The sequence below is a fragment of the Bos grunniens genome, chromosome X (genome assembly GCF_055505025.1).
Source record: "Bos grunniens cultivar Pamir isolate PY7600 chromosome X, Bosgru_T2T1.0, whole genome shotgun sequence".
Taxonomy (NCBI): domain Eukaryota; kingdom Metazoa; phylum Chordata; class Mammalia; order Artiodactyla; family Bovidae; genus Bos; species Bos grunniens.
Genome location: NC_141194.1, coordinates 79139205 through 79164558, shown reverse-complemented (window position 1 = coordinate 79164558; position 25354 = coordinate 79139205). Strand labels below are relative to the sequence as shown.

Sequence of the window (25354 nt, the reverse complement as noted above, 5' to 3'; positions counted from 1 at the left end):
CCACCTCCCAGAATATTGGAAATAAAAGCAAAAATAAACAAATGGGATCTAATTAAAATTAAAAGCTTCTGCACAACAAAGAATAATATATTGTTAAAAAACATATATTTTGGATTATTATTGACTCACAAATTGCCCAAACAAGATGGAAACTTTAGAACTGAAGGAGAGGCCACGTGTTTTCAATTTTCTGAGACAGTCTCACTTTCAAACTTTCTATGCCATTGTTCTGTGTGATGTCATTACTAGAGAGGGGCAATTATTTCACATTAAAAACATGATTACTTAAAATATGTGTAAAGAAAATTAGAGTGAAACCTATAGAGTATTTTGGTAATCAGAAATGTTGAACATCATATTAGTAAGGTATAGAATATTTTAAAAAATACCATTAGCAGGTTGCAGGCTAACTTAGGCAAAATCATTTTTTACTCTCCAAATCTTGAAAATGACTGCCTTTGTATACAACTGAAGATCTTTCTTTACCCTATAGATCCTGAGACTGCTCTGAAAGGTGTTTTTTACACAGCTTATCTACTGACAAGTTGTCCATCTTTAGTGACATTTTAACACTAGAGGTAAGAAAAGTTTTATGAACAGACAAGTTTTTGAAAAGTCTGCTATTTAATTTTTTAAAAATACGAGTCATTATAAATGTGTGTTGTATTAGGGTGGAAACATAGCGAATAGTATCATATGGTCATTTTAAATCTTTGCAGGGATTTGAGAAACCTGAGTTTGAATTCTAAAAGGAGTAAGAATATTTACCTCAAAAGGCTGTTATGAGGGTTCAGAGAATTAGTAGGAATATGAATTTATCTGATGTAGGGCTTGGCACATAGTTGTTGAATGGATGAATTTATGAAAGTACTAATATTTTAAGTCCCTTACTACATGACGAATTGTGGTTAGTTCTAGAAGTGACAATGATGGGTGTGCAGAAGACAGATGTGGTTCACTCTCTTTTGAGCTCTTCTGTATTAAATATTAGGCATCATGGCAGACAGAAGAGTTGGCAAGTAATTTTTTAACTTTTAATAAAAATGTTTAAAAGAGATAAATATAAGATCTCAAATTTGCTTTTCATATAGTTTTTGAACTTTAACAGGCAACACATTTAGGGCAGTGACACTATCCTGTATGATACTATAATGGTATCCATTTTGTGTATACAAAATGCATAGTATGTACAGCACAAAGAGTGAGCCTACTGTAAACTGTTGACTTAGGTGACAATGATGCATTAAAGAAGGTTCATCAGTTGTAACAAATGTATCACTGATGAAAGATGTTCATAATAAGGGAGGCTGTTAGAGTGTTAGGGCAGGGGGTATATGGAAACTAAATTCTCTGCTTTTTGCTCAGTTCAGCTAAAAAGTAAATTTCTTTAAAAATATTGTGTATGTGAAAGTCACTCAGTCATGTCCAACTCTTTGCAACCCCATGGACTTTAGCTGGCCAGGTTCCTCTGACCATGGAATTCTCTGGGCAAGAATACTGGAGTGGGTTGCCATTTCCTCCTCCAGGAGTTAAAAAGATTAAATGAGAAAAAAAAAAAAAGAAAAAGACAACAAATAATCATGTGCATTTCCTTCTGTCTAAAAGTTGTTAATAGGTTTGTATGTGGGGATTTTCCATTGTAGTACAGACCTCCTTTCTCTATTGCAGGAATCAATCAAGATTTTCTGTAAAGGTCCCCTCATAAATATTGTACACCAAGAGGCAAAATAAGAATATTATATTATTTATGTCAAGGATTTAAATATTGTTTCTACAATTTTTTACTGACAAAATTCAAAAAATAATAACTATTTGAGTACTTTTTTCGGCAATACAGCTGTAGTTATGAGAAAAAATGGAATTCTTTTTTTTTTTTTTCTGGGATAACATTTCATTTTATTGAAGTTCAAACATTTGACAGCAGATGTTTATCTGAAAAAAAAAAAAAAAACATACAGATGGTTGGAGCCATACAGAAATAAGCAGTGGTCGAGATTGGTCCCACAGACCATAGTTTGCCAAGCCCTGTTTGTTGGTTAAATAGGTAAAATAGGGCCAAATCAGGAAGAGTATAAGCTCAAATAATGTTAATAAGTTGTGTACACAAAGATGTGTTGATAAGCATGCTCTTGTGTGTGTTTCTGTATCAAACCCAAAAATAATTTGTTTTAGTTGATTCGTTCTTTAATGGGGATGATTGGTAGCTATTAGTATGCTCCGATTTGAACATAAGATTTTCCACAGTGAATGACTCTTAAATGACTTAAGGGGAAAAAATGGTAACTATGTGAGGTGATAGATGTGTTAACTTACTTTATTGTGGTTAAGTTACTATATATTTCACAATATATGTATATATCAAGTTGTTATGTTGTACAGCTTAAACTTACACAATATTATGTCACATATCTCAATAAAGACAGAAAAAAGGGAACTAGCCAGTAAGATAGATAGATGCTAATTGAAAAAGTTATTTTTTAAACATTTATTTATTTATTGGCCATGCCATGTGGCATACGGGATCTTAGTTCCCCCTCCAGGGATTGAACCTGTGCCCTTTGCAGTGGAAGCACAGAGACCTAACCACTGGACCACCAGGGAAGTCCTAAAAAAGTTATATTTTATTTGAATCTTTAGTCACATAATTTTGACTTCATTTTGGCTCATATAACCAAGAATCTATCATTGCTTGCTACCTTGCCCCTTCTTTACATTCTTTGAATGCAGCATAAGACTTTGTCCTTGAAAGGAAGATTGAGAAGTATTTTTGTCTGAGGAGCTTTTGACCAATGATAATTTCTCATTTGTTTACTTCATTATGGCTGTAGCTAGAAATATGGGAACCTATTCAGATAGTTCTAGTAGTTTGCATTTCTGTCTAAATTGTCCCTAAAATGAGAGTTTACAGAATTGCTTATAATATATTCATCACAAATTTTTTGTCTTAAAATTTTTTTCTTCCAGTTTTATAGATATAATTGACATACAGCATTGTAGAAGTTTAAGGTGAACAGCAAAATGATTTATATACATCATGAAAAGATTATCACAATAAATTTATTAAACATGCATTATCTCATATAGATACAAAATAAAAGAAAAACATGTTTTTCCTTTTGATGAGAACTCTTAGGATTTGCTCTCTTAACAACTTTCATATTATAGTTATCATGTTGTACATTACATCCCTATTACTTACTTATAACTGGGAGTTTATACCTTTTAACTGCCTTCATCCAATTCCCTATCCTCTGGTAAACCCCTGCATCTTGTAACCACCAATCTCATCTCTTTTTCTGTCAGTTTGTTTTTGAAATATAATTGACCCGCAACACTGTTAGTTCTTGTTACCTAACATAGTGATTTGATATTTCTGTACATTCCAAACTGATCACCAGGATAAGTCTAGTTTTAATTATGTCACCACACAAAGATATTAGTTATTTACTATATTTCCCACACTGTACATTTCATACCTGTGACTCAGTTATTTTTCAATTTATAATTGGAAGTTTGTACCTCTTTACCTTCCTCACTTCTTTCCTCCCCCTCTCCCCTCCCGTCCTGCGTCTACCTGTTTGTTCTCTTTATCTGTGACTGTTTTCAAGTCTTAACCCTTTTTGGTTTCTCCTTAGATCTTTAAATGGATGAGATGGCTACCACTCAGATTTCCAAAGATGAGCTTGATGAACTCAAAGAGGCCTTTGCAAAAGTTGGTGAGTTGTTTTTTTGTAGGGTAACTATGGTAAAGCAGTGTTTATTTGGCACTAATGAAAGTTATTTCTCTGAAAAATTATGTGAATGGTTAATCAGGAAACTAGTTAAAATCTATGGAATAAAGTTCTAGAAGCCACACTTTAAACTGTGTCATTGCTAATTATAGCTAGTATCTAATATGGTGAGAGGTTTTTAGTCCAGGGTCCCAGTCTTTAACTGGGGGCTTCTGTGGCTCCTGAAATTTGTAGACAAATTTTGTTTTACCATATTTTTCTGAGGAGAGGATTTGAAGCTTTCACTATATTCTCAAGGAGCCAACTGACCCCCAAAATGTTAAGAACCATTAGATGATATTTTGTGTGTGTGTGTGCATGTGTGTGTGTGCATGCTCAGTCATGCAGTCATGAGTGACTCTTTGCAACCCCATGGACTATAGCCCACTAGGCTCCTCTGCCCTTGTAATTTTCCAGGCGATAATACTGGTGTGGATTGCCATTCCCTACTCCAGGTGATCTTCCTGACCCACCTGGGAATCTGGGATGATAGTTTACTTTTAATTAACATGGCATTACTGCCTTTTTCATGGATGTATTGTGCCTTTGGATAATGCACACTGTTCTACCTTCTTGAATTATCATATGTATAAGATGGGAAGGATTATCATACCATTTGTCTTATCCTTTAACATCATATAACATGTCTTCAAATTTAGCAGCTATGGAAGCAACTTATAGTATTTACCTTCCATTATTTAAGTGCTCAGGTCAAGTCAGTAAAGATAATGAGAAAAGACCTGATTATTGATGTGTGTACTCAACAGGTGCTTTCAGAGGGAGAGTATTACTGTTTGATATCTTCTTAATATGAAGTTAAATCATAATAATTTGTTATTTAAACCAGAATCTACTCTTTGACCTGTGCTGGAAACCCCAAGTGAAAAGTGAGAAAATACACATCTCTTGTTGTTCACTTGCTCAGTCATGTCCGACTCTTTGTGACCCCATGGACCGTGTCATGCCAGGCTTCCTTGTCCTTCACTATCTCCTGGAATGTGCTCAAACTCATGTCCATTGAGTCGGTGATGCCATCCAACCATCTCGTCCTCTGTCACCCCCTTCTCCTCTTGCCTTCAATCTTTCCCAGCATCACGGCCTTTTCCAATGAGTCAGCTCTTTGCATCAGGTGGCCAAAGTATTGGAGCTTGAACTTCAGCATCAGTCCTTCCTATGAATATTCAGGGTTGATTTCCTTTAGGACTGACTGGTTTGATCTCCTTGCTATATTCCCATATATTTGTGAGTATATTTATGAAGGCATTTGGTAACAACAACATGCCTTGGGAAAGGTAATGACAGTCCCCCCAACCCCAACAGCCAGAGTGACTATTCATAATCCCATCAGAATTCTAACTAGGGAAAAATAGTCCTGAATCTTTAACATGACTATGTGTGTGTATGAAAAAAAATATAGTTAACTTGCCATTCATACCACTTACTGGACTACTCAATGTACTACTCAGTTTAATATTAGATTGATTATGGAAAACAGCAGGTGGATTCTTGGCTGCAAGACTATTTATATCACATTATTCTGTAGAAATTGTTTTTTTTTTTTTTTATCATTGTTTCCTTTGGACTTTCTGTTTTATTTTTATTCATCTTCAGTGTTGGGGACAGCCTTTTATTTTTTTATTTTTTGGTTATCCATTTTATTTTATTTTTTGAATTTATTTTTAATTGGAGGATAATTGCTTTACAATGTTGTATTGGTTTCTGCCTAATTTGTTTTTTTATTGCTAGAATTTTGGTGTGGATACCTTATTATTGCTATTACTTAATCTTCAAAGCCTCACCTCCTCAAATCAATGTTTACTGTTGAATACAGGTTTTGTTCTCATGTGCAGCATCTTAGAAATATTTGTGTGAAATATTTTTTAAAAATAAAATTAATTCAAATATTATTTACCTGATGGCACTGGAATAGTTTTGTCAGTAAAAGAGCTTAATTGCTCTTTTAAAGCTTAATGATATAAAAAGGGGTTGACCAATTATCTCCAAGGAGGAAATGGGGCTAAATTGGGCTAATGAGGAATCAATTAGAACTTGGACTGCAACAAAGGGTCATTGTAGAACTTCTGTCTTACTTTAAATCATATATTTTGGAGGGTTTAGGGAAGGCAAAGACCTTCTCAAAGCTGAGAGACTGGACCATGTGTCTTACTGAAGCCCTACCAGGCATATATTCCTGTGATATGTAGACTCTTATCACTCTGTGTGCTATAAACAGGAATTCTGGAGTCCAAATTTTCTACCTGTTCCACATAATATTCTTTGTATTCCCCCTCAATATCTAGCTCACTGTTGTACACGTTTAGTTTTCAATGCATAAATAATTCCATTCTAAGGAATTATACATAGTCTTTTCATGTAGTAGGACTTTATCACAAAGGGTCTTTGTTATGAAGATTTTCATCATGGCAGAATTTATTGCTGAAGGATTTGGCCATTACAGTGTAACACATAAAATTTGTGTTTTTCAGCATATTAAAAACTGTGTATAGTCTTTCAGAAAAGTGTTTAAAGACCCAGTTGAATCTAGATTTTCTTTTAAAATCTTTGTAGTTTTTAGTTATTCTTATTTACAGAGCCCTTAGGCAACAACTATCAAAGGTATTATGGAAATCCCTTTTTTTTTCCTTCATTCAGGAAAACTTGTTTTTAAAAACAAGGTCCATATCTTATTTTCCTGACAAGGACAATTCTTTTTTATGGGGAGGGAAGGGAGGACTACTTTATCCCAGTTCAATTGTGACAAAATATGGAAATCATTATATGATTTTTCCCATCTATTAACAATAATAGCCTTGATTATCTCTTTAGAAATTCAGCAAAATCATAGTGTATGGAGAAAATCTCTGTAATTACCACTAATCATGGGTTTTGTTCAATCAATTAATACTGCTTTAAAATTCCCTCTATTAGCAATAAAAATCGAGTACTAAGACTTAAAGTTTTCCTTTCACTCACTTTCTGCACCTGCTTCATGTTAAGTTCCAAGCAGTATATTTTCATCTAATTATTTTCATTTTCTCAATATTTGTTTCCAGTATTTCTCAATGGGATAGCAGAAGCCTTGGCTCTCATTTTTTCTTACATCATGATGTTTCTGTTTTAATTTAAATGCTGCAAGGCTGCATAAATTCATTCTAAAGAAGAATACATAAAGCTTTTCAGAACACTTAGGAAGTAAATATTTTACCAAGTAGAAAATGTCTTTTACATTTTGAAACTTTAATCTTGTTAGGGAAGCTAGAGTTCATTTGAATGATTACTTGTCATAAAAGTAAATTCATGTAATATAGAAATTCTCAGATTGGCTTTAGTCCTGCAAACACTTACATCTGACTTTTTTCTCTCCTTAGCAGCAGCCACTCTGCTTTAAAAAACAAAACAAAACAGGAATTTTACACTTTTGAAGTTAAAGAATAATGGGGCTTCATAAGTGACTAGGAATACTGTGGGTATATTCCTTTGAGGCTGCCCACCAAACTAAGCCAAAAATTTTTGGTTATGGTAATTGTAGCTGTACCAGATTTTCTCATCTCAGGAAGTTAAATGTTATCAAATTACTTGATATTCTCTAGTATATAAAAATCACATCGAGATGATGTGACAAAAAGTACAGTGATTTCATTTAATTTACTTTTAGTATTCAATAAAATGACACCAGTGTATATTTGTTTAATTACGGCTTAAAACATAAAAACTGGCCAGAAGGGAATGGCAGGACATACTTAAAGTGATGAAAGAGAAAAGCCTACAACCCAGATTACTGTATCCAGTAAGGATCACATTAAAATATGAAGGAAAAATCCAAAGCTTTACAGGCAAGCAAAACTGAGAGAATTCATTACCACTAAACCAGCTCTTCAACAATTGTAAAGGATCTTCTCTCGACAGGAAAAACAGAAAGGGAGTATAAACTTGAACCCAAAACAACAAACTAAATGGCAATGGGATCATACTTATCAATAATTGCCTTAAATGTAAATGGGTTGAATGCCCCAAACAAAAGACAAAGACTGGCTGAATGGATACAAAACCAAGACCCCTATATATGTTGTCTACAAGAGACCCACTTCAAAACAAGGAACACATATAGACTAAAAGTGAACGGCTGGAAAAAAGATATTCCACACAAAGAGACCAAAAGAAAGCAGGAGTAGCAATACTCATATCAGATTAAATAGACTTTTAAAACAAAGGCTGTGACTCATATCAGATTAAATAGACTTTTAAAACAAAGGCTGTGAAAAGAGACAAAGAAGGACACAACATAATAATCAAAGGACTAATCCACGAAGAAGATATAACAATTATAAATATATATGCACCCAACATGCTGCTGCTGCTGCTGCTGCTACGTCGCTTCAGTCGTGTCCGACTCTGTGTGACCCAATAGACAGCAGCCTACCAGGCTCCCCTATCCCTGGGATTCTCCAGGCAAGAACACTGGAGTGGGGTGCCATTTCCTTCTTCAATGCACCCAACATAGGAGCACCGTAATATGTAAGGCAAATGCTAACAAGTATGAAAGGGGAATTTAGCAATAACACAATAATAGTGGGAGACCTTAATACTGCACTCACACCTATGGATAAACAGAAAATTAACAAGGAAACACAAACTTTAAATGATACAATAGACCAATTAGACCTAATTGATATCTATAGGAGATTTCACCCTAAAACAAGGAATTTCACCTTTTACTCAAGTGCACATGGAACCTTCTCCAGGATAGATCACATTCTGAGCCATTAATCTAGCCTTGGCAAATTCAAAAAAATTGAAATCATTCCAAGCATCTTTTCTGACCACAATGCAGTAAGATTAGATCTCAATTACACGAGAAAAAATATTAAAAATTCCAACATATGGAGGCTGAACAACATGCTGCTTAATAAGCAACAAATCACAGAAAAATCAAAAAAGAAATAAAAATATGCATAAAAAGAATGAAAATGAAAACACATAACCCCAAACCTATGGAACACTGTAAAAGCAGTGCTAAGGGGAAGGTTCACAGCAATACAGGCTTACCTCAAGAAACAAGAAAAAAGTCAACTAAATAACCAAACTCTACACCTAAAGCAACTAGAAGGAAGAAATGAAGAACCCGAGGGTTAGTAGAAGGAAAGAAATCTTAAAAATTAGGGTAGAAGTAAATGCAAAAGAAACAAAAGAGACAATAGCAAAAATCAAGAAACCTAAAACCTGGTTCTTTGAGAAAATAAATAAAATTGAAAAACCATTAGCCAGACTCATAAAGAAACAAAGACAGAAGAATCATATCAACAAAATTAGAAATGAAAATGGAGAAATCACAACAGACAACACAGAAATACAAAGAATCATAAGAGACTACTGTCAGCAACTATTTGCCAATAAAATGGACAACTTGAAAAATGGACAAATTCTTAGAAAACTACAACTTTCCAAAACTAAGCCAGGAAGAAACAGAAAATCTTAACAGACCCATCACAAGCACAGATATTGAAACTGTAATCAGAAATCTTCCAGCAAACAAAACCCCAGTACCAGATGGCTTCACAGCTGAATTCTACCAAAAATTTAGAGAAGAGCTATGAAATTAAAAGACACTTACTGCTTGGAAGGAAAATTATGACCAACCTAGATAGCATATTGAAAAGCAGAGACATTACTTTGCCAACAAAGGTCCGTCTAGTCAAGGCTATGGTTTTTCCTGTGGTCATGTATGGATGTGAGAGTTGAACTGTGAAGAAAGCTGAGCGCCGAAGAATTGATGCTTTTGAACTGGTGTTGGAGAAGACTCTTGAGAGTCCTTGGAGTGCAAGGAGATCCAACGAGTCCATCCTAAAGGAGATCAGTCCTAGGTGTTCATTGGAACGATTGATGCTAAAGCTGAAACTCCAATATTTTGGGCACCTCATGCAAAGAGTTTACTCATTGGAAAAGACCCTGTTACTGGGAGGGATTGGGGGCAGGAGGAGAAGGGGATGACAGAAGATGAGATGGCTGGATGGCATCACCGACTCAATGGACAAGAGTTTGAGTGAACTCTGGGAGTTGGTGATGGACAGGGAGGCCTGGCGTGCTGTGATTCATGGGATCGCAAAGAGTCGGACACGACTGAGTGACTGAACTGAACTGAACTGAACACCTATCCTATTCAAACTCTTCTAGAAAATGCAGAGGGAGGTAAACTTCCAAACTCATTCTATGAGGCCACCATCACCCTAATACCAAAAGCAGACAAAGACGCCACAAAAAAAGAAAACTATAGGCCAGTATCACTGATGAACATAGATGCAAAAATCCTTAGAAAATTTCCAGCAATCAGAATCCAACAACATATTAAAAAGATCATACATCATGACCAAGTGGGCTTTATCCCAGGGGTGCATGGATTCTTTAATATCCCCAAGTCAACCAATGTAAAATACCACATTAACAAATTGACAGATAAAAACCATATGATTATCTCAATAGATGCACAGAAAGCCTTTGACAAAATCCAACATCCATTTATGATATAAACCTTCCAGAAAGCAGGAATAGAAGGAACATACCTCAACATAATAAAAGCTATACATGACAAACCCACAGCAAACACTATTCTCAATGGTGAAAAATTGAAAGCATTTGCCCTAAAGTCAGGAATAAGACAAGGGTGCCCACTCTCACCACTATTATTCAACATAGTTTTGGAAGCTTTGGCCACAGTGATAAGAGCAGAAAAAGAAATAAAAGGAATCCAGATTGGAAAAGAAGAAGTAAAAGTTTCACTGTTTGCAGATGACATGATCCTCTACATAGAAAACCCTAAAGACTCCACCAGAAAATTACTAGAGCTAATCAATGAATATAGTACAGTTGCAGGGTATAAAATTAACACACAAAAATCCCTTGCATTCCTATATACTAACAATGAGAAAACAGAAAGAGAAATTAAGGAAACAATTCCATTCACGATTGCAACAAAAATACTAAAATACTGGGAGAAGGCAATGGCACCCCACTCCAGTACTGTTGTCTGGAAAATCCCATGGATGGAGGAGCCTGGTAGGCTGCAGTCCATGGGGTCGCGAAGAGTCAGACACGACAGCGAGTTCACTTTCACTTTCCACTTTCATGCATTGGAGAAGGAAATGGCAACCCACTCCAGTGTTCTTGCCTGGAGAATCCCATGGACGGAGAAGCCTGGTAGGCTGCACTCCATGGGGTTGCACAGAGTTGGACACGACTGAAGCGACTTAGCAGCAGCAGCAGGAATATATCTACGTAAAGAAACAAAAGACTTATATATAGAAAAGTATAAAACACTGATGAAAGAAATCAAAGAGGACACAAATAGATGGAGAAATATACCATGTTCATGGATTGAAAGAATCAATATAGTGAAAATGAGTATACTACCTAAAGCAATCTATAGATTCAGTGCAATCCCTATCAAGCTACCAACGGTATTTTCCACAGAACTAGAACAAATAATTTCACAATTTGTATGGAAATACAAAAAATCTCAAATAGCCAAACCAATCTTGAGAAAGAAGAATGGAACTGGAGGAATCAACCTGCCTGACTTCAGGCTCTACTACAAAGCTACAGTCATCAAGATGGTATGGTACTGGCACAAAGACAGAAATATAGATCAATGGAACAAAATAAAAAGCCCAGAGATAAATCCACTCACCTATGGACACCTTATCTTCAACAAAGCAGGCAAGAATATACAATGGAGAAAAGACAATCTCTTTAACAAGTGGTGCTGGGAAAACTGGTCAACCACTTGTAAAATAATGAAACTAGAACACTTTCTAACACCATACAAAAAATAAACTCAAAATAGATTAAAGATCTAAACGTAAGACCAGAAACTATAAAACTCCTAGAGGAAAACATAGGCAAAACACTCTCTGACATAAATAACAGCAGTATCCTCTATGACCCACCTCCCTGAGTAATGGAAATAAAGGCAAAAATAAACAAATGGGGCCTAATTAAACTTAAAAGCTTTTGCACAACAAAGGAAACTCTAAGCAAGGTGAAAAGACAGCCTTCAGAATGGGAGAAAATAATAGCAAACGAAGCAACTGACAAAGAATTAATCTGAAAAATATTCAAGCAACTCTTGCTACTCAATTCCATAAAAATTAACGACCCAATCAAAAAATGGGCCAAAGACCTAAAGAGACTTTTTTCCAAAGAAGACATACAGATGGCTAATGAACACATGAAAAGATTCTCAGCATCACTCAAAACCATAATGAGGTACCATTTCACGCCAGTTAGAATGGCTGCTATCTAAAAGTCTACAAGCAATAAATGCTGGAGAGGGTGTGGAGAAAAGGGAACCCTCTTACACTGTTGGTGGGAATGCAAACTAGTACAGCCACTATGGAGAACAGTGTGGAGATTCCTTAAAAAACTGGAAATAGAACTGCCTTATAACCCAGCAATCCCACTGCTGGGCATACACACCGAGGAAACCAGACTTGAAAGAGACACCTGTACCCCGATGTTCATTGCAGCACTGTTTATAATAGCCAGGACATGGAAGCAACCTGCTGCTGCTGCTGCTAAGTCACGTCAGTCGTGTCCGACTCTGTGCAACCCCATGGACTGCAGCCTACCAGGCTGCAACCTAGATTTCCATCAGCAGACGAATGGATAAGAAAAGCTGTGGTACATATACACAATGGAGTGTATTTTACTCAGCCATTTAAAAGAATACATTTGAATCAGTTCTAATGAGGTGGATGAAACTGGAGCCTATTATACAGAGTGAAGTAAGCCAGAAAGAAAAACAGCAATACTGTATACTAACATGTGTATATGGAATCTAGAAAGATGGTAATGATAACCCTATATGCGTAACATCTAAGAGACACAGATGTATAGAACAGTCGTTTGGACTCTGGTAGAGAGGACGAGGGTGGGATGATTTGGGAAAATGGCATTGAAATAGATCACCAGTCATTTCGATGAATGAGACAAGGTGCTCGGGGCTGGTGCACTGGGATGACCCAGAGGGATGAGATGGGGAGGGAGGTGGGAGGGGTGTTCAGGATGGGGAACACACGTACACCCGTGGCGGCTCCATGTCAATGTATGGCAAAACCACTACAATGATGTAAAGTAATTAGCCTCCCATTAAAATAAATATATTTATATTGAAAAAATAAAAACTACAGCCCAACCAAATAAAAAAATAAATAAACAGACCAGTGCTCTTTCACTGTGCCGTCTGGTTAATTATCGATGGAATATTGGAAATTAAGTTCTCAGGATAGTCTGAAAGCCATGTTTTGACTGTGTAGAAGATAGGTGCACAGATTATAGGTGTGTTGGGCAAGAGCAGGAGCATACATATGTGTGTGTGTGTTCTTGTGTGTGTGTGTATATTTTAAGTGTTCCCACTGAAACGTGTTAAAAGTGTTCCCAGTGGTAGCAGGTGGGAAATCATGGCCTATTTTGAGTTGGGAAACAGTTGATAGACAACATTTTTGATTGCCTGGTCTCCAGCCCTCTAATCTTGTCCGGCCTTCAGCTGTACTTGACCTCCACCTTTGGGGATCCAGTATTAGGATGAACTCTTTGGTAGCAACCTCTATTCTACTGTTAGCTGGGATTCATTAAACTGCATCTTTTATGTATTTTCTGGAATGAGCTACCTCAAAAGGTATAAGTTGTGAAAGGCAAAACCCATGTTTATCTAAGCATCTGGAGATGTTTAGCATCTCCCTTTTCTAAAGTTTTAATGGCTAATGAAAGCTCAACTTTATTGCTTAGATCTGAGGATGGAATATAATCTAAATTCTTCTGCACAGATTTCTTGGCTGAGTCTTAAATTAATATTTTGTGTGCTTTCACAGGCGGTCAGGATTGTGTGTGTGTGTGTGTGTAAATCCATTATTGCTAGATACATAGATTCTTTTTGTCATTTTTTAGTGCAAAAAATTTGTGGAGTTTATCAGTTAAACTAAATGGAACTTTTAAACACAGCATTTTGTAAAGGATGTGCATCTGCACTTGATTGTTTTTCTTCTTTAAGTCCTAATGAGCACTGTCCGCAGTGGGTTAGTAAAGAAGTTGCATATGTATTGCAGATGAGGACAGACACATGTGACCTGTTTATAAGGAAAGACACTACATTTAGACAGAATCAAGGCTGGATAAAGCAACACACACACACACACACCCCCCTAAGAATCAAGGGAAATCCCAGTTTTTCTCACTGTCAGATTTATAAGACAAAGTAGCACCCCAAAAGATGCATTTGAAGTGATAGATTGCACCACATTCCACCTGGACATGGGCAGTGTAAAACAGCAGCTAAAATCAAAACCACTTGAATTCTGGCTCAGCTTTCTCCAGACAAGTACTTAAAATAGCTTAAATAACAGGATGCAAGGGGAGGGAAAACATTTCCTTTTAAGGATATGCATTCTTGGTGTGATTCAAACTTCTGCAGGAACATGGCTGTATAATAAATTTCTTTACTTTAAGGTTATTTGGGGGGAGGGTTTGGGGAGAGTTAACTGACATCTAAAATAATACTTGTTAAGAGCATAGTAAGGTTTTGTGTGTTTTTTTTTTTAAGTGCAGATATGAATCTACACGTGTCATCATAGACAGACAGACAGACAGAATCTGTTGTTAAAAACATTTGATTCCTTTCTGATGAATTCAGCAGCCAGTGTAAAAGACAGAGGCCTCTCTGTTACACCCTTGGGAGCATCTTTGTGTGTGTGTGTGTGTTTTTTTTTTTTTTTCGAGTATAGCAATTTTTCTTTAAAAATAGAACACTTAATTCATTTCTTGAAATTTAGCTCTGGACTCTATGTGGAAACTTTGTTCAGTAGGTAGGTGGAGTTTCTTCTTCCCTCCTCTCCCTAGCCCGTCAGTGTCTACCTACACTCACCATATTTTGTGAACCAAAAAGTTGAGACCCGTGCTTGCAGAAACATTGAAAATGCTCTAGATAATATAGGCTGTATGATAATGTCTATGTTATCAGGTGGTCAAAAATACCATGCTGGAACAGAAGAGTTTTCGAAATGCAAAACTTGTTCCACCCCATGCCAATGGGTAGTTAATGAAGAAGGCGCAAATGAGCCAGAAAGGGCCTCCAGAATATTGACAGCTTTAATGAGAAAATAAAGGACTACCATCATGCCAGGAGGTTGTGATTTCCAGTTGTTAAAACTGTTTTTTGTGTGTGTTTTGGCTGGAGATTGGGAATAAAATTAGCCTAAAACTCTTTTAAAGTAATTGCACCCTATTTTGTCTTTCAAGTACTTTAGCAGCTGGGAGATTTTCTAAAATTAATCGCAAGCTGCCTTTTAAGGCTCCCTCTGCCTTCTTATTGAAATTAAAATTGTTTTCTTCAAAAGGTATGATTTAGAGACAGAAAGTTTTGCAGTAATTTACTAGTACTAACACTAAAATGCCTTTGATCTCAGGAGGTAGTACAAGCTTGCCCTGCTTTTAAAATATGGAGAAACAGAGTAGGTAAAAGGTAAAACTTTACAAATATGTAGAAGAAGATGACATATGGTCAACTATTCTTTTCCCATACCAGGAAAGATACAGGAGAGAGATTTCAAGTAACTCCAGATTTTATAAGGATTTTGAAGCCACAGTTTCAAGTAAGAACCAGACATTCTGTCTGGTTAATTCTGTATCTTTGGTGTCGAGCCCTGTGCCTGCCACAGAGTAGGTACTTGATTTGCTCTGGAGATTGATTCATGCTATGCAAGTGCACAGTTTTTCTTAATAAAGTCAAAGCAGGTTTCTACATTTAGAATGAGAGAGAGGTCCTGACCTGACAGCCATCACTGGTAGTCTACTTGGATACTCCTTGGTGGGTGTGTTCACTTAGAAAACCAAATTACAGATCTGAAGGCTGCTGGGTGGGGACAGAATTAGAACAAAGGGAATGAGATTGAATGTTATTTAAGGGATATTTCTGTCCTCAGGGTTTCCTGATGGAGTGCCATTCAGTCTATCAGTGCTATTTCTTCATTTTTTGCTCATTGTTGTTTGCTTATTTATGTTTTTAAAATGCTCATTAGATTAGAGCATTATTTTCCTGGTTTAATACTTGAGGATCCTAATAAGAACCTACTGTATAGCACAGAGAACGCTCAATATTCTGTAATGACTTACATGGGAATAGAATCTAAAAAAGAGAAGGTGTATGTATATGTATAACTGATTCACTTTGCTGTAGAGCAGAAACCAACAACACTGTAAATCAAATATACTCCAATAAAAATTAATTTAAAAATACTTCAGGATCTCTTGTTCTACAAAAATAATTTTTTCCCTTTGCTTATTTTGTGCAAGGTACTGTGCTACATACTGGGGTTGGAGAAAGATTTAGGAGAATCTTTGTCAGGAGATTTTTACAATATCATAAGATTGTCAGGTAATGACAAATTCATATTCCTCCAGACCCCCTTTAAAACATTTCTGTCCATTGCTGAAAGCATCTGTTATTACTTCTCTTACTTCAAAATGGTATTTCCACATGTGGTTATTTTATGCTAGTTATATTTTAGGGTGGCTATTTCCTGGCATCTTTTAATCACATCAGTGAGCTTCTAATTAATGCTCAAGAGAGGTTATTTCAGAGAGGGTGCACACAAGTGGTAGTTCCCCCATTGCCTGCACTTCTCTTCTACCTGAAGCAAAGAAACTGCCAGACAGACTAGACTCAGTGCCTTTGTGAGTTTCATGTAGCTTTGAATTCATTATAGTTCTCCAGCATAATAAATAAAATAATAAACATCTCTGCCTTCCACTTCTATTATATCACTGAGAATACAAAAAGAACAACACACTAGGTCCAAGGTGGAGTAAGTAACACAATTTCAGAAGTCAGAGGAAAATAGAGTATGTTTTAAAATATCTTTCTATCAGAAATTGGTTGTGTGGACAAGTTTTGATAGTCAAAAGGAATACGCCATCTCCTTCTCTATAGATATAATAAAATGAAGGAATATGCTGGTTGGATACTGAGGTTTAATAATGATCAGAATGTTATTACTCTATATTTGTTTTTCATATGTATGATGGTTTTTTATCTCCAGTTTTTTAGAGCTAAAAGGGGGTCTTCTCTAAGATCAAATGAAGCCCCCCTTTTACAGATGAGAAAACTATGATCTGGAGAGATGACTTAGGCGAATTAAATGTAGTTAGAGCCTGTGTCACATTACTCCCTCTTGTTGTGTATGCTGTGTATCTTTCGCTTTGTCACACTCCCTAGAACTGAGTTGTCTTTTCGCTTTTTAAAGAAAATGGGAGAAACAGATTGGTATGTGCATGGGGAAAGGTGTATTTAAATCCAAGAATTTCATTCATCAGAAGTTGCTAAAATCCTACCTCAGTGCCATGTGGATTACTTTGTTCTTTTTAGCAAATGCAGATGTCATTTTTGGATTGATTTCTGCATATAAACACTTACTAATAAAGTGTTTGATGTATGGCCTTTTATATGTTCAAAGCAAAAACAGTGAAGATGTGCCCTAAGGGGAATCAAGTACTTTACCTTGAAGGAACTATTAGTGATTTTCAGAAGTGTTGGGTACTTTGGTGATGATGCTTTAAAAGTATGAATATTTTAATTGATAGATTTAAAATATGGTAATCTATGCTTAAGAATATTTGACTCTAGAATCATATACTTCATTAAAAATAAACATAACAATTTCATCAGCTTTCAGTTTATTAGGGAAATGGTTTCATACAGGGGATTTAATATTGTAATAATTGGCCCACATTGGCTAATATCAATTTTGCTTCAGTCACACTTAGAAGAAAATCCAGTGTGTGTACCATGGTCTATAAGAGCTTACATGAGCAGTTCCCTGACCTCATCTCTCATTTTCTCCTTTGCTTACTCTGCTCAAGTCATACTGGATCTTTGCTGTCCTCAAAACACATCAGACACACTTTCACATCACAGACTGTACTTGTTCTTTCCTCTACCTAAAATCTGCCCCCCACAAATAGCCACATGATTCACTTTCTTACCTCAGGTAAGTCTTCATTCAAATATTACCGCATCAAAGTGGCCATCCATGATGATTCTATCTAAATAGCACTCCCACCATCACCCATATCCCCACCTATATTCACTATAACCCAGAGTTCTTCAACTTCAGCGTTACTGAAATGTTGAGCTGTACAATTCTGTGTTGCAGGATGGGAGTGGGAGTGGGGGTCATATGCACTGGACGATTTTTAGTAGCATTCCTGGCCTTTGTGCACTGAATGTTCCCTGAAGGGCAAAATAGCCCCCATTCTAATCCCTTACCGCTCTTTATTTTTCTTCATAGCACTTATGCTATATGTTACTTGCTTATTGTCATGAGAAGGTGAGCTTTTGTCTAGCAAGACTTTGTTTCATTGGTTGCAGTATCTCCAATCTTAGGAATGGTATCTGGTGCAATTTTGTTTTATTTTTTGTTTTGGTACAGTTTTTAAGTAATATATCAAATAGATTAACTTCATAGTATATATTCTTGAATGGTGTTGGCATCATCTTGAATCATTTCTCTATTCAGATTGTTTCCCTCTATTATAATTAAATTTATATATGAAAATCAGTGGAGGACCTAAGGAATAAAAAGCATTTCTGAACATTTAAGTATATGAAATAGCTGGTGAAAGTCCAACTGTCTACTAAAAGATTACACCTCAGGACATTAGCCCTCTTTTCCAATAAATTAACTTTTAGTCATTGATCAGTTTTATTTTTCATTTTTAATTGTTTCAGAATAAGCATTATCAGCACTTAGATACACTCTGTTAAAATTATGAAAGCACAAAAATTTTAAAATTATTTGTAGACTTCATTTAAACATTTGCATTACTTACGACTGCATTTATTTTTATGAACTCTGTATTTGTTTTGGATTAACATTTATTTACATTAACTCTTGAAAAATTGGCACTCAAGAGGATAGCATATTTCAGGTGTTCTATGTAATATAATTAGCATTAATCACAAACTGTTATCTTTGACAAAGGGGAGAATAAGGGGCATAAAACTCCTAAATAGCTACAGTAAGAATTGTTTTATAGCATGGCAGTGTTTTATTGGTGTATAATCTATTCTGAAGTCCTGTCAGCTTTATGATTCAATGATAATTTTATTAGACAACTGTGCTTTCCTAATATTGGGGATGCTATTTTTAAGCTAAGCTACTTATACAGTTCAAAATACAAGAAACATGATGTAAGCCATGCCCTTTCAGTTAAAATTTGCATTTCCCTTTCAGACCTCTTTAGGTAGCAAACAATAAGAAAGGATAATACTGTATTTAGGCGAGCTTATAAACTTTAAGCTTTAAGAACTGAGTCTAAAATGAAGAAAAATATTCTATAGGTTAACTTATTTACTTTTTTGCTTGTTCTCCCTTATCAAAAAGACCTCAACAGCAATGGATTCATTTGTGACTATGAACTTCATGAGCTTTTCAAGGAAGCTAATATGCCATTACCTGGATATAAAGTGAGAGAAATTATTCAAAAACTCATGCTGGATGGTGACAGGAATAAAGATGGGAAGATAAGTTTTGACGAATTTGTTTATGTAAGTATGTGAAAACCTACTATTTATTAGAAGTAATGATTGCTTCTTTGTCTTGTGGGGTCTTTTAGTAATAAGTCCTATTAAGTTCCTAAATATATCATAGTAGTATTGTTATAACTAATAAAATTTCTCTCATCTCACCCACTGCATTTAGTTCATTCTTTTAGCTATTAGAATATCTTAACAAAAGAACTGAGAAAAAACACTGACAGAATCAAAGATATAACACTGTGCTTGCTGTGTAAGGTGAACAGTCTCCTTGTGGGGGTGTGGGGGCATCATTAAAGGACATTTTTCAAGGTGTGAAATCACATCCTTGAAGTGCTCTTTTCTATAGGTGAACAGCGTGGTCCCAAATGTTAATGATACACCCTGACTCACAGTCTTGGAAGCTTCCTGAGTTCAACTTTCTGATTAAAAACATGTTTGCTAAACTTGTGGCAGTAGTAGTTAACTGTACTATTTTCCCTAGGATGATGATTTTGATAATTAAAAGTTAGAAACATATCTTTTTAACCCATTGGAAGAGGCAGTTAAAATTCTTGTTTTCTTCTCTAGTATCATCAAATACTCTTCAAGGTTAGGGGCTGATTTCTTAATTCTATACCCAAGCACCTAGTGTTCCATACTCAGTGCTTAGCGAGTGTGTGTGTGGTACTCATTATTGAAATTTAATGCTTTTAGCTGCTAGCTAGTGGGGTCAAAATTTTTCTGGACATAGGACATTTTCCATCCATATTCATTGACAAAGTATTTGAGATAGATATTAAAGAATAGCTGTTTCCTCAATTAAGAACACTCTTAAGATTTCATCATTTTATTATTCATTTAAGACTCAGTTTGACTAGATCTTATTTGGCATTCTTTATGTGTATTACAGATAGTAATTAGTGCCTAATATTATCACAAACTTCCTAGCACTCCTATCTTTTCTAAGGTTTGTTTTTGCCCCAAGACACCTGAAATGATAACATATACTCCCATCAGTAACCACAGCTCAATATAGCAAGTGAAATTCTGATATGTTTTCTCCTATTAGAATTAGCCCCTTTAGAACACTTGGAGCGTTCCAGAAGCAAATTGACTAAGTAATGATGTCTGCTCTTCTGATAGATAGCATTTGCCTGGGGGCAGGGCAGGGAGGAAGGGAGCATTACTGTTTTAAAATGGGCAAGGATCAGAATTATAATGCTATTATAGTTCTTGCTATCTTCTTTTGCAATACTGATTTCCTCCCCACCATTTTTTGCCTCCAGTTATTGCCAAAGCCTTTTGTTTTAAATCCTGTGTTCAATAGTAAGTTGCAATTGACTTGCAATGTGAGCACTTGCATGTCCTCTGATGTATAACTTGCCCCTCTTGTAACTGCATGTTTAATTGTGAATTTAAAGCAGCTTAGAGTGGTGGTGAACTACGATTGCTTACTTTTGATATAGTTTGCTGCTCAGCATTTTTTAATCTACTATGAAGAACAGACTTAAATAATCAAGATGTGCAGTGTGCCAGTATTTTTAAGGAGACGGTTATGAAACTGTCTTTGAGAAAAATCATCTTAGGGAAATATTTAATTTTGTATATTTTGAAATGTTGCTGATTCCACACAGCTGTTTGTGGCTGTGACTAACCTAGTATTTTCTTTAAAAGTGAATAATAAGCTTCATAATTTTGGCATCACCGGGACTTTTTTAAAAATAATGAGAACCTTGTTGGTTAAAATATATATATTTTAGAATTGGAAGAAATCAATATGTTTATACTCCTTCATTTCTCAAAATAAAAAAAAAAAAAAAGCCTGGGTTTCTCAAAAAGGAAGTGACTTGCCCAGCATTACACAGGGAACTAGTGGCTTTGTCAGTTACCCCTCTTTGTTCAAAAAACTGGTAAGGAAGACAGTAAAATAACTCACCTGAAGTTTCAGAATGATACCACCATGACTGTACTGAAAGAAAGATGGGTGTATGATTAACCAAGCAGACATCTGTTCACTCCCATCTGACTTGTCATCAATGAAACCTCTTACAAATCATTAGACAAAATATGGTAGATCCTAGTTATCTGAGAAAAAGGAAGTGTTGCAGGAAGGGGGATCCCTTCTAGGGCCCGAAACTGGGCTCTTGTCTAATACTTAGAAATGAATTGTCTGAGGAGTGTGCTGACATGTGCTGACAAAGCAAGATATTTTACTGGGAAAGGGCACCCCGGGTGGAGAGCAGTAGGGTAAGGGAACCCAGGACGCAGCTCTGCCAGTGGCCTGAAGTCTCGGGTATTATGGTGATGGGATTAGTTTCCAGGTTGTCTTTAGCCAATCATTCTGACTCAGAGTCCCTCCTGGTGGTACACACCTTTTTCAGCCAAGATGGATGCCAGAGAGAAGGATTCTGGGAGGTGGTCGGACATGTGGTGTCTCCTTTTGACCTTTTCTGAACTCTTCCAGTTGGTGGTGGCTTATTAGTTCCCTGTTCCTTACCAGGATCTCCTATCATAAAACAACTCATGCAAATGGTTATTATGGTGCCTGGACAGGGTGGGCCATTTCAGTCAGTGTGCTTCCCCTAAAAGAAGCGCATTATTCCTGTCAGGGATTAACATAAGGAAATAGAAATAAGCATGTTCTTGCATGTTAGATTTTTGGTTTTTATTTGATTGCTGCTTAAAAGGTATTAATTGCAAACCAGGCTACCAACAAAATGTCTGTATTAATATTGGAGAAGGATATATATATATATAGCAGAAAAGAGTCCCCAAATTATATGTAAACGTCACACATTAAAATTAAATATATATTAACTGATCTTGTTTCTCTTGAGTATTTTAAAACTAAGTTACTAGATTTTTATACTTCTTAGATTGTAGTAAGGTATTTTCCTACATCTATCAAAAGACCGGTATATCATAGAGATAAGTAACTTCATATAAGCAAAGTGCTTAGAACTGTACCTGGTATATAGCAAATACTATAGAAGTGTTAGTTGTTGGTAGTTATTTCTATTTATTAAACAGGCAGTGTTCTCTTCCTATTATTACTAAGTTTAGGCCTATAACAGATTTCCAAATAGTAAAAATTCAAACCTAGTATATTGGAAACAAACCTCAAACACTGGAAGCCAGTCATATTTTTTTGCAATTCTTTCTGAAATCTTTCTTTCTTAAACTCCTGTGTCTCTGCATTGCTTTGGTTTAGCCACTAGTGTTCATCTAGGAAGGTGATGACACTTTTAAAAGGAATACAGGACATACATGTTTCATAAAAGAGACTGGAAAAGATGTATAGAACCAGAGAGAGCAGTGTACACCAGGAGCTTGTTCATACATGATAAAGCAAGTCCCTCGTCCTGGAGGAAAAACAGCATGAAACAGTGAGCTCATTAGTATCACAACAGGCAGCTTTGAATAGATTCATTGACAACTCTCCAGCACTGTAGCTGGCCTGGTGTTTCCTCTGATTTCAGAGATTCTTGTTAAGCCAAGGCTTATACTCAAATTTGCCTTATCATCCACTGGAGAGTTTTCTTTACTAAAGTAGAAAATAAAGTGTTCATTCTCACGTGGTGAATCTATTGAATAAATACGTAAATCTTCAGTCATCTCCTATCTTTTAACATTTGTTTAAAATATAAAGAACAGATGAAAATACCATGAAACTGCAAATTTGCACTTGGCTTGAAGAATTTATTTAAAGATATTTAGAAAAGAAAGGTCATGTAAATTTTGTAAGACAATTGAAAATGTAACTAATTTAATTGCATCTTTGCATTCAACATGTCATTCCCAAGCATCAAGGGTTTAAGTAGAGCTATGTAATTGCATTAGAATATTGTAGAGATTCTTTTTTTAAATGATTATTATTTGTACTACTCCTCTTTTGCATGATGTATGCAAATTTGGATTTTTTCAGCTGAAGTTGTGATCATGGAAGCAACCTAATTTTAGAAGGTAATGATCCTTAAGACAGAAATAATTGTGATAAGAAAAATAACTTTTCATATGTCATTCTGAGGCAGTAACTCCAAGGCATTCACATTGGGAGCTTTTTTTTTGTCATTACAGTGATTTATAGTATCTCAGTCTTGAGGAAAAGACTTAGATTTTGGATTTTAATTTACTAGACACTGTTCTACTAAATGAAGTAGAGTTCAGAATGAGGTGGGATAGTGAATATTGCTTTTTCACTGAGCAGATGGATAGTTACCAAAGAGGGACTTGTTTGAACAAAATGTATCACAATGAAAACTGCTACATTCCCAAGCAACCATTTTGTTGTATAACCTTGGCTTGGATGGTAAAGTGAAATAAATGAAATTCCAGTTGAAATCAGAGTGTGAGTAAAAATGATTTTAATAATTTGAAAATTACCCAGAGTACATGAGTCAGCTCCACACTATTGATATTAAATAGGAGTCAGTATAATGGCCAGAGAGAAGGAAGAGTGATTTCATTGGTAGTCAGTATGTGTGTGTCTATATATTATACATAATAGATGGAGGCGTGCACACACACAAACACACACACCCATTCTAAAAGTCAACCTCTGAAATTACAGGCATAGCACAAAATCACAGCTATAGAAAGTGAATAAGCTTGATTTTGTAAAACTTCGTGCCTACCATTTTCCTAAATAAAATTGGGTTTATAAGTCCAAGGAAGGCCAGGATTTAAGGATGGTAACAGGAAAAGATGACTTTGTGACAGGGTTATAGCAACTTTCCTACTGGTTACAAAAGTCACTCTCTCTTGGTCAATTAATTACAAAAAGGTATCCTCCTGGAAAGACTAAATGTGAAAAGGCACTGGTGTTTCTGCCTGCCACAGTCTTGCACAAGACCCCAGGCCTGCTTAGGGGAGTGTGGGCTGCATTTCATGCCTGCTCATGCCTGCTGTCACAGACACAGCCTGAACTGCTAAATACCACGACTCTGTTCTGTGACCTTCACATATAGGCTACCCCTCCTGAGGTGTGTGTATGAGTATGTACTTGTCAATAATGCTAAAGGGCTTTGGGTTATCTTCTATTTGCTCAGTGACTTTTCCATTAGGGTTCTAAGTTTCCTTCAATAAGCCTGGTATGTTCCAAACAACTTTTAAAGGAGTTTTTATCAAAATACTACATCTTGCTCTTGTTTTTCTGATGGTGGCTAATTTAGCCATGCACATTGATAGCTCAGGAACACATTGGAGGTTAGGTAAGTTCCAGTATTTCAGACTTACATAAGCAGACCTTTGGAATGTCCAGTCATTCAGTCAATGGGTTAGAGTAGGGTGTGAAATTTGCTTTGTTCCATCCTGGTTTTGTGCCTTATTGTGAAGAGAAAATCACTGAAAAGCCTCTTTTCTGGGTTTATTCATCTCCTGCTGCCAACTAAGCATATTTTCCCCCTTATTATTCTGTTCTAGCTGTTACCAAGCTACCCTAGGATAAGAAATATTTTTTTTTTGGTTGAGCTATAAAATTTCCATATTTCTTTGCACTGTATATCGTGCTTAAAGAAAGGGGAAATCCTTCAGTCTTTTATTTGCAGGAAAAGAACAGAGTCTTCCTTGTTCTAGAAAATTTATAGATTTACCTATGCCTTTGAACTACGCTAGTTTTTGGCTTAAAGCAGATTTCAATGCATGTGACATTTAATGTTTTTGACAAGTGTGTACAGTTGATTTCTGGTGCTTAATTTTTGGTAGCAGTATTGAAGTACTTGTTTAGCATTTTAAAAACTCAAGCTTAGTTTGCTTTATCTTTTAACACTCGTCACCTGTGGGGGGGAATGTAGGTTACCAGCATATAAAAGAAGATCAATATGCTTATAGTTGTGCCAGATTGAAAATTGTGAATCAGCAACATGTTTTCATTAATAGATTTTCCAAGAGGTAAAAAGCAGTGATATAGCCAAAACCTTCCGCAAAGCCATCAACAGGAAAGAAGGGATTTGTGCTCTGGGAGGAACTTCAGAGCTGTCCAGTGAAGGAACGCAGCATTCTTACTCAGGTAATGGTTAACACA

The 25354-nt window shown here is 35.9% G+C and overlaps 1 protein-coding gene across 4 annotated transcripts in view; it reads left to right on the top strand.

Annotated features, from left to right (window-relative positions):
- The window catches only part of PLS3 (plastin 3), a 97003-nt gene that overhangs the window by 46760 nt on the left and 24889 nt on the right, over nt 1-25354 (top strand). For 2 of the 4 annotated variants that reach the window (XM_086386831.1, XM_086386833.1), the window contains exons 2-5: nt 494-578; nt 3636-3716; nt 19199-19362; nt 25210-25339. In XM_086386831.1, coding sequence (XP_086242957.1) covers nt 3644-3716; nt 19199-19362; nt 25210-25339 — 367 coding nt within the window. In that variant the 5' untranslated portion in view covers nt 494-578; nt 3636-3643. The remainder of the gene's footprint in view (nt 1-493; nt 579-3635; nt 3717-19198; nt 19363-25209; nt 25340-25354) is intronic. The other 2 variants (XM_086386832.1, XM_086386834.1) reach the window with 2 other exon arrangements.